The sequence below is a fragment of the Fonsecaea monophora genome (genome assembly GCF_001642475.1).
Source record: "Fonsecaea monophora strain CBS 269.37 chromosome Unknown Scaff5, whole genome shotgun sequence".
Classification (NCBI taxonomy): Eukaryota; Fungi; Ascomycota; class Eurotiomycetes; order Chaetothyriales; family Herpotrichiellaceae; genus Fonsecaea; species Fonsecaea monophora.
This window is the reverse complement of record NW_019173936.1, coordinates 559,068-571,922: the sequence shown is the minus strand read 5'-3', so window position 1 is coordinate 571,922 and position 12,855 is coordinate 559,068. Positions and strand designations below refer to the sequence as shown.

Sequence of the window (12,855 nt, the reverse complement as noted above, 5' to 3'; positions counted from 1 at the left end):
ACGCACGTACTACCGCCGCGTCATACTTCTTCTACTCTAGAATCTACCATACATCTAGGACCAACTGTGATCCAGATGACGAATAGACCGGGACAAACGTGAAGACGAGGAGCTACCTCATGGCCAACGAGTCAACTGCCGACTCTTTTGAAGGCGCCCACAATCAAGGCACTGAGTAATATTGCAATCGGTGATCCTAGGATCAGGTCCATTCATAGAGCCGCCAAGACTACGAGCCATCTTCGGTGGAAAGGGGGCAGCTGTTCCATTGAGACACACTTTCTGTCAAGCAGTGTAACAAGGCGGTGGAATTTCCGAAACGCAATCGCCATCGCCACCTGGTTCTGCAATGATAGCTTGTAGAACTTCTCTTGTATGATCTCCGGTACCACTTGTACTTGCACGATAATCTTGCCACTGAATCCCGCTCAGGTAGCACCCGTACTCATCATCTTCCTCTATGCCTTCGCTCAATCGTCTTTCAAGCTCTCTTTCAGACTGAGCAACCACCTGGAGAGGAACGTCGCGTAAAGTGAACTTGTGCTTCTTCTTTCCGTATTTCATGCGAAAAGAAATCTCGAGGCTGTGAAAGCGAGCAATATTGTAGGTTGAAAAATCTGCAGTCAGTAGATCGGGAGGAAGGGACATATCGGTGGCGTCGCAGAGGTTGGCCGATGAGGTCGGAGTGCTAGTGGTTGTTTGAGTTGCAGATGGCTCACCGTGGGAGACAGGCACTTTAACCGATCCTCTTCGAATGAAAACGCGCTGGGAAGATGAGCTGGTATGAGACCCGGCTCGTACCTGTGTATGCCGCACTAGTGCGAGCTTGAAAGAGCACACAACAGCGTTCGGACATGGTTCGTCTGTCAATGGCGATAGCTCTTGACCTACTGTAGAGCGGCCCATCGTGCAGGAAATTGGGACGAAGAGCGCTTGCTGTTCTTTGATTTCCACTTTCTTTGGCAACCAGACAGAAAAGAAAAGCTTCGCTTCGGATGCCGAATGTGCACTTGCTCTGGGAAGAATCGGGATCAGGCGGTAGATAGACTGAGATGGAGAACGCCCAGGGGCACAGCACATCGTGTGACGATGAACACTATACGGCCAGTCGTCCCCAGGCCGTGTGCGGCAAGTCATATCCAGGCTCTGAACAGATATCGATCGAGTTGCTTGCAGTGTAGCCCCCTTCCTTTTGAGGTGGTTGGCGGCTGGAGGTCGGTACACGAGTGTCGCTTCGAGGACATATTGTATAGAGCAAATAAACTTGCCGCTTTGCTTCATACTAGGAGGCAGAGGGTGGGCAACCCGTGCAAGATCACCCTTCCAGGGGCGCATTGGATAGAATGAGTCTGTCGTCCCCGGTGCCACAGCTCGAGGTGCCGCAAACAGTGGAATCCGAAAAGCAAAGGGCCAAGAGTAAGTCCCTTTATCTTCAACACTCTCACCACTGTGTAGACTAATATGCCGGCTGAAGAGGTAGCTCTCCGATGTATAGTCTGTTCTGGAGACAACCATGTCGCTATAGTATTGATTGAGAAAGACTTTCGTTCGGCCTTTGAAGTCGATATTCAGGGATTCGATGATTCGTTCTTCGTAGGTAGTGAGCTTGACTACGCCCAGAACCATGGATCCAGGTGTCAATGGCTTCTCTTCATCATAGGAAAATTTGATGGAAAGAGCCATGGGAGAGTTACAATGAGTCAACAACTTTTAGTAGTCCAGCGTTTCTCGATATGTCTGCACTGTCCTGGGCAGATCATCAACAAGTTTCCAATACCTTGTAATAGCTTCATATATCATTGCGCGATTTGTGGGTACTGTATCAATCTACGTGAAGCAATAATTGGACGTAGTCTGTTCAGGTGACACCCCGTTATGGTGAAAGACACAGTGTTTGCCAGCCCATGGTCCAAATGGAGCCCGCACAAACAAGTGACCTTACTCCCCGCTTCCCCACATTTATGAAAGAGCTAACTCCCCTTTCACCTAGCCTGTGCCGCCCGGCCCGTACGGAACAAAAGTCTGACTTCTCTCGCGGACTTTAGGCTATGCCCAAATTGGAGATCCCGTCACACAGTGCGACATGTGCACAAGGGTATTAACACGACCGTTCAGGGGAGGATAGTTGGTACAATGACTTCCCACTATCGTTGGTTCAGAGACAAAGTGCTCCCTAACTAGGTTGACTGCCTAAACAGCATTGTCATTCTTCGGTTTTAATGGATCAGCTCCATGCGCCTTCATATCGTCTTCATTCACTTTCTGGCTACGGAGTTCCTTGGGTGTTTCCACCGGGCGTAGCTACCACGTATTCCCTCTTCGCCTTTCCAAGTGGTGGAATAAGCTTCCGCAAATCAGGTTTCGAAGATGGCTGGGACTCAGTGTTTTGCTTCACTCCTCCTTCGAGCCCGCTTTCAGGTTGATGTGCACCGTCACTCAATGAGCGTTTACGGAGGATGCCTTTAGGGTGCAGCAAAGACTTGCGATGCGCCGACTTGTTCGCGCCGTCGTCCTGCATCTGACGGTTTTTGGGCAATGCTTTTGGCTCCGGTTGATGCGCATTCGTCGAGTTCTGTCCTTGATCTACAGCTGAAGCTGGGCTTTCATCGCTGCGATCTATTGTGATATTCTGAGGCGCTGTATGTGGATCGGCGACTTGTGCAACCTCCTCTGCTGGTCCATGTATCTGAGATCAATTTAGCTTCTTGTTCTCGAAACGTTCGATTTGCTCAGCTTCTGCGATGAATCTGAAACGACATACTAACCCCAGGTTTCAAGCTTCTGCGGTGGAGGATTTTGTCAAGCATCTTTCACTGATATCGGGGCGATCTTGCCTTGTGATGAGGACCAGAACGGTCAATCTTGGTGACCTGTATAGGAGACAACAGGGCAGACTCGGCCTTACATTATGAGTAGTGCTGCTAGTCTATCATCTAATTGAAGCGCTGGCCAGCAGAAGACAACGGTGGGCGGCTCTGACGGCTGGTGCTGTTCCGGGCAGATAATGCGAACGTCACTCTTTCTAGCCACTTTCTGATGGAAATTGGAAAATCCATAGCTTGAGGATGGTAAAAGCAGAATGCGTGCCCCAGTACCATGCGGGTAGTGCTCCACAAGATTTAATCAAAATTCAATATCATGTGAGATCGCCATATCTGTAACGTAGTCTTTCACAAATCTACATTATCATCAGACACTCACGTCAACAATATAGGTATCAGTGAGTTTCAAACAATACTGGACCGTTCTGCCCGGTCGATCCGAGGTAAACTGTTATGTCGCCTGGCAACAAGGCTTTTCACCGAATACTGCACCACTAACAGTAGTGTCTCGAAGACGACGTCCAAATGTGATCCATTTCATTGAAGTCTGAGCAACCTTCGGACGATCAATCTGAATCACCAGAGCAGGTGTTACATCATGCAGTCGCGTCTATATATCCGTCTCCCTCTTCTTCAGAGACCAGAGGATTTAACAGCACTGAAGCTATTAAGACCATGAAATTCATCACAAGTCAGTTCAAGATATAAGCATCAAGATGCAGCAGACCAGTCGAAACGGGGAGAGACAGCCTATGCAAAAGAGAACACAGAGGACTCCTCATAGCATCAAGTTCCAGAGGGACTATCGAGCTGATCTGCCACTCATTGTTTCCCGGTTCACAGGTTATCGACCGCCAAACGCTGAGCCTCCATATGAGCCTTTGCCATTTCCGCCATTCTCATGGTTGGAGAAAATCCCACTCCGGCTTGAAGTCTGGTTTTTTGGTTGGATTGGCGCTTTCGGCGGCATCCTTCTCATCGAGGCAATCATGTCAACCAGCACCGCTTTTCGCGACATCTATCACACACCTACTATCATCACGTCATTTGGTGCGTCTGCCGTTCTCCTTTTTGGGGTCATCGAGTCTCCGGTAGCCCAACCACGAAATTTTGTCTTGGGTCACTTCATCTCGGCTCTGGTAGGAACCGCAATTACCAGGTTGTGGGTCTTGAACGCGAGTTATCAGGGATACCTGGAGAACACCCATTTTCACCCTTCGACTTTTATCAACGGAGGACTGTCCATGGCAACTTCACTCCTCGCCATGCTGATCACGGGAACGGCTCATCCTCCGTAAGTGGTTTCTGAAGAGGTACCAAACGACACATATTAAATGTTGCGCAGCGCCGGTGCTACGGGTCTCAATGCGGCGGTTCAATCGGATGTGGTAACGCTATCGTGGCGATACTTGCCCACTGTTCTTGCCTCATCCCTCATTATGCTTGGATGGGCTGTAATCATCAATAATGTCGGGCGTCGTCGTTATCCGCTTCATTGGTGGGCCCCTGGTGCAACATTCGTTCATGCTGAAGAAGATTCAGCGCTGGAAAAGGCGGAAGAAGGAGAGATTGAACGTGAAGAGATGGAGGAGGGTGAACTCGAGCGAGAAAGTACTGCTGCAAGTGAAGGGCTGCCTCGGGATGGTGAAAAGCATGGAGAGATCATGCACCGGCCTTCCTCGAGAAGGATGAGGCGTGCAAGCATTGAGGCAGAGCCAGCGTCTTTGGAAAGTGCGGTGGATGCAAGTCCGGGAGAGTTTTCGAACCGTCGGCTGAGTTCCAGTCGGGAGCGGTATCGGTTGGACTAGAGATTCAATTGGAAGAAACAAGCTTGACCGGAATGATTCGACTGCTGATGGTGTTATCGTTAGGGAGTCCGTATTAAGAGGCACAGAGTTCTATCTTGAGGTCTTGTAGGACGTGGGGCTCATAAAGCATTAACAAGTTCTACCGGCTGTGGGCTGCTGCAGTCGTCAAACAACGCGTCCGTTAACCGTAGACGCTTCGCGCACCCCGTTGACAACGAGGTGGACAGGTATAAATGTCACCACGGCACAGACGCTCGCTAGACATGGAAGGGGCTGCTTTGATTCAGCCAAATTGGCGATGCAGGTTTATCTATATCTCATCCGGATTCAAAGTAACCATCTGTAACAATCAAGTATCAATATCCTGCGAGGTTGCGAAGAATTCTGAGAAATATGTTTGTCCTGCAGTGCCAAGGCGTTTTCTGATGGAAACCAAACACGTGATGTTTGTGTTGTTCCTACCCTCTCACGCCATAGTCTTGCGTGCTCGACCCATTTCAAGTCATTGTCCCAGAGCTTGAGGCACGGTGGTGTTCAGAGGAGAGGCGACGAAGTTCCTGCGACTGTCGGTTCATCTCCCGAGTAAGATCTTTCGCGAGCGCGAGATTCTCTTCGAGGGTGTGATGGCGAACAAGAATATCTTCTTCTCCATCCTCAGCATCAATGTCTTCACCCTGTGAACTTCGTTCAATGTTTTCCTCCAGAGTGTGGTGGCGATAGACTTCAGAATCGCGGCGATTCTCAATAGGCGGAGGCATTGCGAGTTCACTTAGGCTTCCAAGAGTGTCGGACTGGCGCTGATGTTTCGATGGCTGAGAAGATCGGTCCAGTTTGAAAAAGGCACGGATTTTCTTCCACATGATTTTCCTTGCGTCATTTCCTTGTTGAAAAATGTTCTTTGTTAACAACTGAAATTCTCGAACGGAAGATATCTTGCCTAGACTATAACCACGGCTGGTGTCTCGACTTTGCTCGCCTTCAATAAGAAAACCTTCTCACCTGACTGGGAAACCTTCTCACACGGTGAGCGCATGAGACTAACTTACATTTCCGCGCGGTCCGGGTGGACAGGCCCGGCAGATGAAGTCCCCTAACTTGTAACTTCCTGTGACGCCACTTCTCTCTACCTAGGCATGGCATACAAGATCGGTCGAAAGAGAACTTCGGCATACTCTATCACTCAGCTTTTGGCTGCTAACCTTGTACTATATCAATCAATATGCGTAAGCTACAATTGGATGGTTATACTCTCAGCGCGGTGGGCGCTCCTGACTCTCTGGAGTATCGGTTATATTTCTCGAGCAATGGATCACCCGTTTCGATTTGGCACGACGTACCGTTGTACGGTGATGGTGACAAGCAGAGCTTGAACATGGTGGTAGAAATACCTCGGTGGTCCAACGCGAAGTTCGAGGTATGTATTAGAGAAAAATTGCTGGCCCGGGAAAGATCACGGATATGTAGATGGGCCACTGACAGTAATGCCGACAGATTTCTCGGAATGAGGCATTCAACCCGATAAAACAGGACATCAGGGAGGGCAGAGCCCGCTTTGTACGAAATGTGTTTCCTTACAAAGGCTACATCTGGAACTATGGTGCTCTTCCAGGAGTAAGTACCGGGTCGTCCAGTGCACCGTTGCCAGAGCTCGCACCATTGACTCGTCCAGACCTGGGAAGACCCCTCCCACATACATCCAGACACCAAGCACCCAGGCGATAACGATCCTCTTGATGCTCTTGAAATCGGCGAGGAAATTGCTTATACCGGTCAGATCAAGCGTGTAAAGGTTCTTGGAGTAATGGCTCTCCTAGACGAAGGTGCAACAGACTGGAAGGTCATCGTTATCGATATCAACGATCCTTGCGCCAGAAAGGTAAACGGCATCGCAGATATACAACAACATTTTCCGGGTCTCCTGGATGCGACCCGAGACTGGTTCAAGTTATACAAGGTTCCCGACGGCAAAGAGCCCAATAAAGTCGCCTTGAATGGAGAATTTAGAGATCGAAAGTGAGTTTCTTCCTGTTAACACGTTAAAGAACCCTTTGTTCTACCGAGCCCGTGCATGCCACAAACGCACAAAGGTATCTGACGAGATCCCTAGTTACGCCATGTCAATAGTCCAGGAATGCCAAAAGGCATGGGAAAGCCTGATTGATGGCAAGACATCTCCAGGGGAAATAAGTCTTGTCAGGGGAGACGAAAGCCACAGATTGTCGGGTTTCGCCAATCCCGTAGGAGACGATGAACATCGATCGACGGACGGGAATTTGGATAAATGGTTCTTCGTAAAGATGTAAATTGCGTATATCAGCTCAAGTTCCTCTTGGCCACATATTCCATGCCGGCTTCTATGAACGCTGCCCAGAAAAAAATGCATAACATCCTGAATCTACCAAAGATATGATGACGGTTGAGTATGTACTCAGCAAGTTCTGGACTCGGCTGACATTAAAGTTTGTGGGAAAAATCATGCCAACTTAGCCTGGGAATAGGCATAGCGAAACGACTCTCCAGCGTAGGAAGAGTCAACTTTCCGTGCCTGCAATTCCTCTTCGATATCCATTAGCCGGTTGTACTTGGCCACCCTCTCACCACGACAGGGTGCACCGGCTTTCAAATGGCCACAGCCGATGCCCACTGCAAGATCTGCGATAAAGTCGTCTGTTGTTTCCCCGGAGCGATGAGACACGAAGACGGCCCAGCCAAGTTCGTACGCCCGTTGTGTCGCTGCGAGAGATTCACTGACTGTGCCGATCTGGTTGACCTTTAAGAGCAGGGAGTCGCATGCGTCAGCTTCTGCTGCTTTCTCGATTCGTACGAGGTTGGTCGCTAAGAGGTCGTCGCCCACCAACTCAATATTGTCAATCTTTGAAACCACGTGAAAACGTTTCCATGACTCCCAATCGTCCTGCGCAAAAGGGTCTTCCAGCAAGACGATTGGATACTTGTCGACGAGACTCCTGTACAGATCTGTCAGTTCCGTGCTGCTGAGTCTGTTTGGCTTGTTGGACCTGAAGCCCAAGTCGTAGTGTCCATCGCCGAAGAATTCCGACGAGGCCGGATCAATGCCGATGTTGAACTTCCCTTCATGTCCTGCGCCCTTGATGGCGGACATTATTAGATCCAATGCTTCGGTAGGTTCAGTTATGGGCGGCGCGAAACCCCCTTCATCGCCAATGCCAATAGCTGCTTTCCCGAACTTTTCGATGATAATTGATCTCAATGTCTGATACACCTCGCTCGCCCATTGGATGCCCTGAGTGATGGAGGTAGCACCAGTCGGCGCGATCATGAATTCTTGAAATGCCATTGTATTCCCCGAGTGAACGCCACCATTGAGAACGTTGAAGAAAGGCACCGGAACAATGTGATGCTTGGGTGATGATTGAAGCTCGCTGGCCAGAAAGTCATACAATGGCATTTCCTAGCCAATGACTCGTCAGCAGTCCGTTTGATTACTTCGAATCCTGCGGGCTCACCTTCGCAGCTGCACATGCCCTGGCACAAGCCATGCTGACACCGAGAATAGCATTTGCTCCCAGGGCACTCTTATCCGAGGAGCCGTCCAGCTTGATCATGAAGCTGTCGATCTCTTTCAACCCTATTTCCAGATCATACTGCTTTTCGAGAAGCGCAGGACCGATAGTCTCTCGCACGTTTCGGACGGCTTGCTGGACTCCAGCTCCTCCGTATGCCTCACCCCCGTCACGCAGCTCGATCGCCTCATAGTCTCCTTTGGATGCGCCCGACGGCACAATAGCGCGGAATTTTCCGTCTTTTGTTTCCACCTCGACTTGCACAGTGGGCTTGCCCCGCGAGTCGAGACGTTGAAACGCTTTCACAGATGTCAATATGGTCGGCATCTTCGAAGCGATAAACACACGCGTAATCACGAGAGACTGCAGATTTTCAATGCTCTTTGTCTGCGCGTTAGCAGTTCCATTTAGATTGATCAAAGAACATAGAAGCATCGGATATATATAACGTAGCGCGTTACCTCACCTGAGGGCGATGTCCTCGTATTGTCAGGGTCTAATAGGCAAGCACGGTACGGCCGGGATAGTAGTCCGATTTTCTTCCCGTGGAGTGGGCTGATCTTGACTCCCCATCACCATCTTAAAAGAACGATTGTGCGAATGATTGGGCGCACGAATCTCATAGGTGAAGTGGCCCGCAAGATGTGACCCAAGGATAAGCATATGCCAACCCCTCTTGAGCATAAGACGGGCGCAAAGAAACTAAAATTGTTCCAATTCGAACTATTTACCTTTGTCACACGACAAGAACACGTCTTCCATTTTTCAACACCACACAATATCCCAGATCTAAGTCTCCGAAGGCTGTAGGAAGGGGTTGTAAGCTGCATTCACAAATTGTGCCGACCCTGCCAACGCGTAAAGCGTGTTAGCTTGAAGTACCTGCGAGTGGAAGGCTACGCAGGGATCGAAAGAATGACAACTCGATAGGGATTGATTTCTTTCTAAGTGGAATGCCTCTGTCGCCGTCGGGGAAATTTGCAGAGAATCACTTACACATTACCGGCTCTGAGACTTCGTAGGGCATGGTCTGGAACATGAGGTTGAAAGACTCTTGACTTAGTCCCATAGAGTCAAGCTGTGACGGCATTGTGGCCTGGAAGAGATCGTCGGATGGTAGTGTATCTGATATATTATCGGTCCCATTCTCTGTTGTAGGGACAGCCCCGAATGCAACACATTTCATCGTCCCCCCTAAGACGAGCAAGCCGTTAGTTAGAACAAGATTCTGTAGGAGCATAAAGGGTAGACTCTGAGCATGATGAATACAGGGCTCCCTGACGCAGAAGCCGCGGGATTAAGTCAGAGACAAACACGGATGCCTCGTCACCACGACGAGAATGCAACGGTAGGCAGCAAGGGCACAGCTGCTCGTTGTCGGGATGGATGTAGTACTCGCCTTTTGAGATCGTCCTTGTTTTCTTGAGCCTTTGCATCATGTCGCTCGCCAGTCTTGCTGCATTTGAGTTGGAGCTGAGAGCTTGACAGACTTTTAGGCAAACTTCGGCATCTTCGTCCACCGCTGCCCAGTCTATGTCTCTGAAGACTTCTTTGTCTGAATCCAGATCCACGCAAATGCTTGCAACAAGAAGGATTGAACTGGCACAAATGAGACATGATATCATCTGCCACCAGGGAAAGCCATAAACGAGGCTCTTCTTGTCGTCGAGATTATGGAGTAGTTTTGCAGTGTGTTGCGCAGCAACGATGCACTTTCTTTGAGACATTGAGATGCGGCCGCCTTCTGCTTGATAAAATACCACAGGGTTGGGAACCGTTCCCAGTAATTTGGCCGGTGATAATAGGGGCCGGTGAATCAGCGCTTGAAGGTTGTAGAACTTTACAGCAAGCATATTTCGCTGGTCTTCGTATCAATAAAACAGACTGTTCGACTTCGTACATGGATACATACCTGTCTTTTGTAAACGATCGACTTTTCAAATGTGTGAGACAGATCGAATCTCAAATTTCGCCGCAAGTTGGATCGCCATTGAGACAATTCGTCATCTAAACGATCGATGTGTGACAGGATCAAAACGGGGTCCTCGGCTCTTCTTGGTCCGTACAGACTCTCGAATACTCTTCCAATTATTTCCGAGAACTTGATCATTTCAATAAAGTAGTCTCCCACCCAGTCTGTCCCGTGCGTGCCATGCTGACTACTTGGGCTGGCTAAGTCGACGTCCGACTGTTGAGATGGAAGTTGTACATCGAAGCCTTCCTCGCTAATAGCTGGAGGACGCCCCAATTGCAACGCCAGGAGACGATCCAGCACAAATATGGAGTACCAAACTCGACGACACATTTCTTGTGGCGCCAGGTCATTTCCACCACCTGTGCGATGAGCATCTTCAACGTGGAGACCAATGCTTTGGGCAATTCGGACAGCCGAACCCAGTGTTGTCCAACATCGGTCGGTCTGACAAGTGGCCAGCAGATAGAAACATTGAGCGAGGAGAGCACAAACATGGTCGACCGTATGGTGCGAGCTATAGTTTTGCGCAATAGCTATCGCTCGGTCGAAATGACGTTGATGCTGACAAGACGTCTGCGGATTGGAAGTTCCCCCTTCGGCTTCGGCGATCCCCGTATAACAGGAACCGATGGCGAAGATGGTCACTAAGGAAAAGTTAGTGTTCTTTAATTGAAGCCATCTACAGGTTCAAAAAGATTGCACAATCGAGGATTCTGAGATACGGCCAAGACGTTTTAGGTACACTGGCGACCAGCACCTGCATATTTGTTTCGGGGGAGCCGCGCAAAGACGGATGTCATACAAGAAATCTTCGGAAGTATTTGGCGATCCTTCTTAGAAATGCACTTACACAGCAAAGATAGCCAGGGGCCCCGGAACCCCTCCAGTGAGTCTGATCGCCAGAAAGATTCGTACGTTCGCCTGAAGTCTGGTTGCGAGATGAAGGGATAAGCAATATGGATAGTAGAGAAGTATATGTCGACGAAACTGTCCGCAATGGCCCGAGGCGGCAAGGACCCCTGATTCTGCTCCAAAGGCTGCTGGCGAGGGCCTTCTTGTTCATAGCTCTCGACTCGCGCCTCGGGATTATCTTCTTGCTGGACAAATTCGGTTTGCTCGCAAAGGGCCGATTCCATAGCATGGAAAAAGCGAATGTCACTGGCCTCACCTAAGTACCGTCGGAAGGCCGTGGGGTGGCAATCACCAGCCACATCCTGCTCTGGCGACGGTGGGACACTTGTGGCATCATTTCCAGTCTGCTTTGCTAAGTAGTTGGGAAGCTGAATTGATGCAAGTCGCAAGTCGACCACTTTGCACTCGTCCCGAGACAGGTTTTTGCGCAGGTATGCAATCAAGCTTTCGTATATGGCAATTGCATCTCTTACTTTTCGGCCGTCAGTCTCCATAGAGAGCTGATTCAGATTCGCATCATGGCCATCGGAGCCAGACTTTCGAATCCTACCCTCATTCCAGCGACAGGCATATCCATAGCCCGCGCAGCGTCCACAAGTCGGATGGTTGCCATCGCACTTTAAGGCGAACATATCAGCTCCAGCCCTCCAAGATAACAAACAGCATCGTACAACATCAGGCATGGCTTTACCTTTGCTTTCAGGGTGCGGCAACTGTCGCAAGCGCGTGAGACGCGTCGTCGCTTCAGAGACGAAATTGTAGCCATCTGTTGGGACACTTCCGTTGTCGGAACATTGGATGCGGCGGGAATTCGTTCGGGTTATGGAGTGGCACCAAAGCCGGGTACATAAACATAACACTTTGTTTCGAATCAATCCGGATGACGTCATGGGCCGCCAATTCTCATCGACCCTGGGTGGTCATGGTGGGTGATTGTGTTTTCGTGTCCGGAAGCAGCGGTAACGACGAACCCGAAGTAAGATACACATCTGTTGTCTCAGGCTCATTTATTCAGCGCGTCGCTTAACTTCAGTCGGGTCCTCCATGGACTGCCGAGGAATTTGGCTTCGACCATCAACAGCTTACATTCTAGCGAGTGGTAACGAAGTTACCCCTGCCTCTGCGATACAATACATGGATCTTCCTCGAGCCGGTTTTAGTCTACTGCTGCCAACACTACTGGTTGATCGTAAGATGGGCATTAAATACCCATATATGAGCGGATCTTCACCTTCTGAAAAAAGCGAGGTGCGACAGCTTGGACGTGACGAGAGCCCATGCTCTACGGAGTACTGTTAGTCATTGGAGGCAACGACTAGTTGAGGTGTTTTGAGGTACATCCCAGAAGCATTATTGGGTGTCCCGTCTCGTGAAGTCCTCGGTGCCTTTCGTGGTACATTAGCCAAAGGCAATAATTAATCATGCTTCAACTTAGACCACTTTTTCTGTGGGGAGCAGTGGAGGCCCCACAACGTCTTCAGGAACACACGCATAAGCCGGAACAGGCGGAAAGAGACCTTGAGAACGGTCAGCCAGCAGGTGACGATGTCGACGCTATCAACGCATGGGATCCCAACAAGGACGAGGGCGAATACGCCAATCCCATTCGATACATCTCGACCTAGCGGGACGGTCGGTTCTCCCAAGCTCAGTCACAGGTGTTAACAGGTATGGCCGCTCGCCCCAGGGATAGACAAGCACCGTTCTACAAACGATGGTTCACTAACAAAAATGGGCAAGGATATATATTGAAGCTCAATGCTACAGTCGGTTGGTACCAAGAAAAGCAGGCGGCC

At 49.8% G+C, this 12,855-nt stretch overlaps 5 protein-coding genes across 5 annotated transcripts; 2 read left to right on the top strand and 3 right to left on the bottom strand.

Moving 5' to 3' along the window:
• Positions 1-3,538: 3,538 nt before the first annotated feature.
• Positions 3,539-4,630, top strand: AYO21_01458 (hypothetical protein; the record flags this gene model as incomplete). The annotated part of the gene is made up of 2 exons (XM_022651441.1): positions 3,539-4,116; positions 4,168-4,630. 2 exons carry the CDS (start codon positions 3,539-3,541, stop codon positions 4,628-4,630), a joined length of 1,041 nt encoding a protein of 346 aa, XP_022516414.1.
• A 497-nt stretch (positions 4,631-5,127) lies between these two features.
• On the bottom strand, positions 5,128-5,490 carry AYO21_01457 (hypothetical protein; the record flags this gene model as incomplete). The annotated part of the gene is made up of 1 exon (XM_022651440.1): positions 5,128-5,490. The coding sequence occupies one exon, from the start codon at positions 5,488-5,490 to the stop codon at positions 5,128-5,130; it is 363 nt and encodes a 120-aa protein (XP_022516413.1).
• A 359-nt stretch (positions 5,491-5,849) lies between these two features.
• On the top strand, positions 5,850-6,933 carry AYO21_01456 (hypothetical protein; the record flags this gene model as incomplete). The annotated part of the gene is made up of 4 exons (XM_022651439.1): positions 5,850-6,044; positions 6,122-6,241; positions 6,300-6,643; positions 6,738-6,933. 4 exons carry the CDS (start codon positions 5,850-5,852, stop codon positions 6,931-6,933), a joined length of 855 nt encoding a protein of 284 aa, XP_022516412.1.
• A 170-nt stretch (positions 6,934-7,103) lies between these two features.
• AYO21_01455 (phosphopyruvate hydratase) lies at positions 7,104-8,499 on the bottom strand (the record flags this gene model as incomplete). Its single annotated transcript, XM_022651438.1, has 2 exons — positions 7,104-8,060; positions 8,116-8,499. 2 exons carry the CDS (start codon positions 8,497-8,499, stop codon positions 7,104-7,106), a joined length of 1,341 nt encoding a protein of 446 aa, XP_022516411.1.
• A 462-nt stretch (positions 8,500-8,961) lies between these two features.
• Positions 8,962-11,672, bottom strand: AYO21_01454 (hypothetical protein; the record flags this gene model as incomplete). Its single annotated transcript, XM_022651437.1, has 7 exons — positions 8,962-9,068; positions 9,169-9,366; positions 9,455-10,031; positions 10,085-10,591; positions 10,640-10,791; positions 10,998-11,559; positions 11,610-11,672. 7 exons carry the CDS (start codon positions 11,670-11,672, stop codon positions 8,962-8,964), a joined length of 2,166 nt encoding a protein of 721 aa, XP_022516410.1.
• Between the last annotated feature and the right edge of the window lie 1,183 nt (positions 11,673-12,855).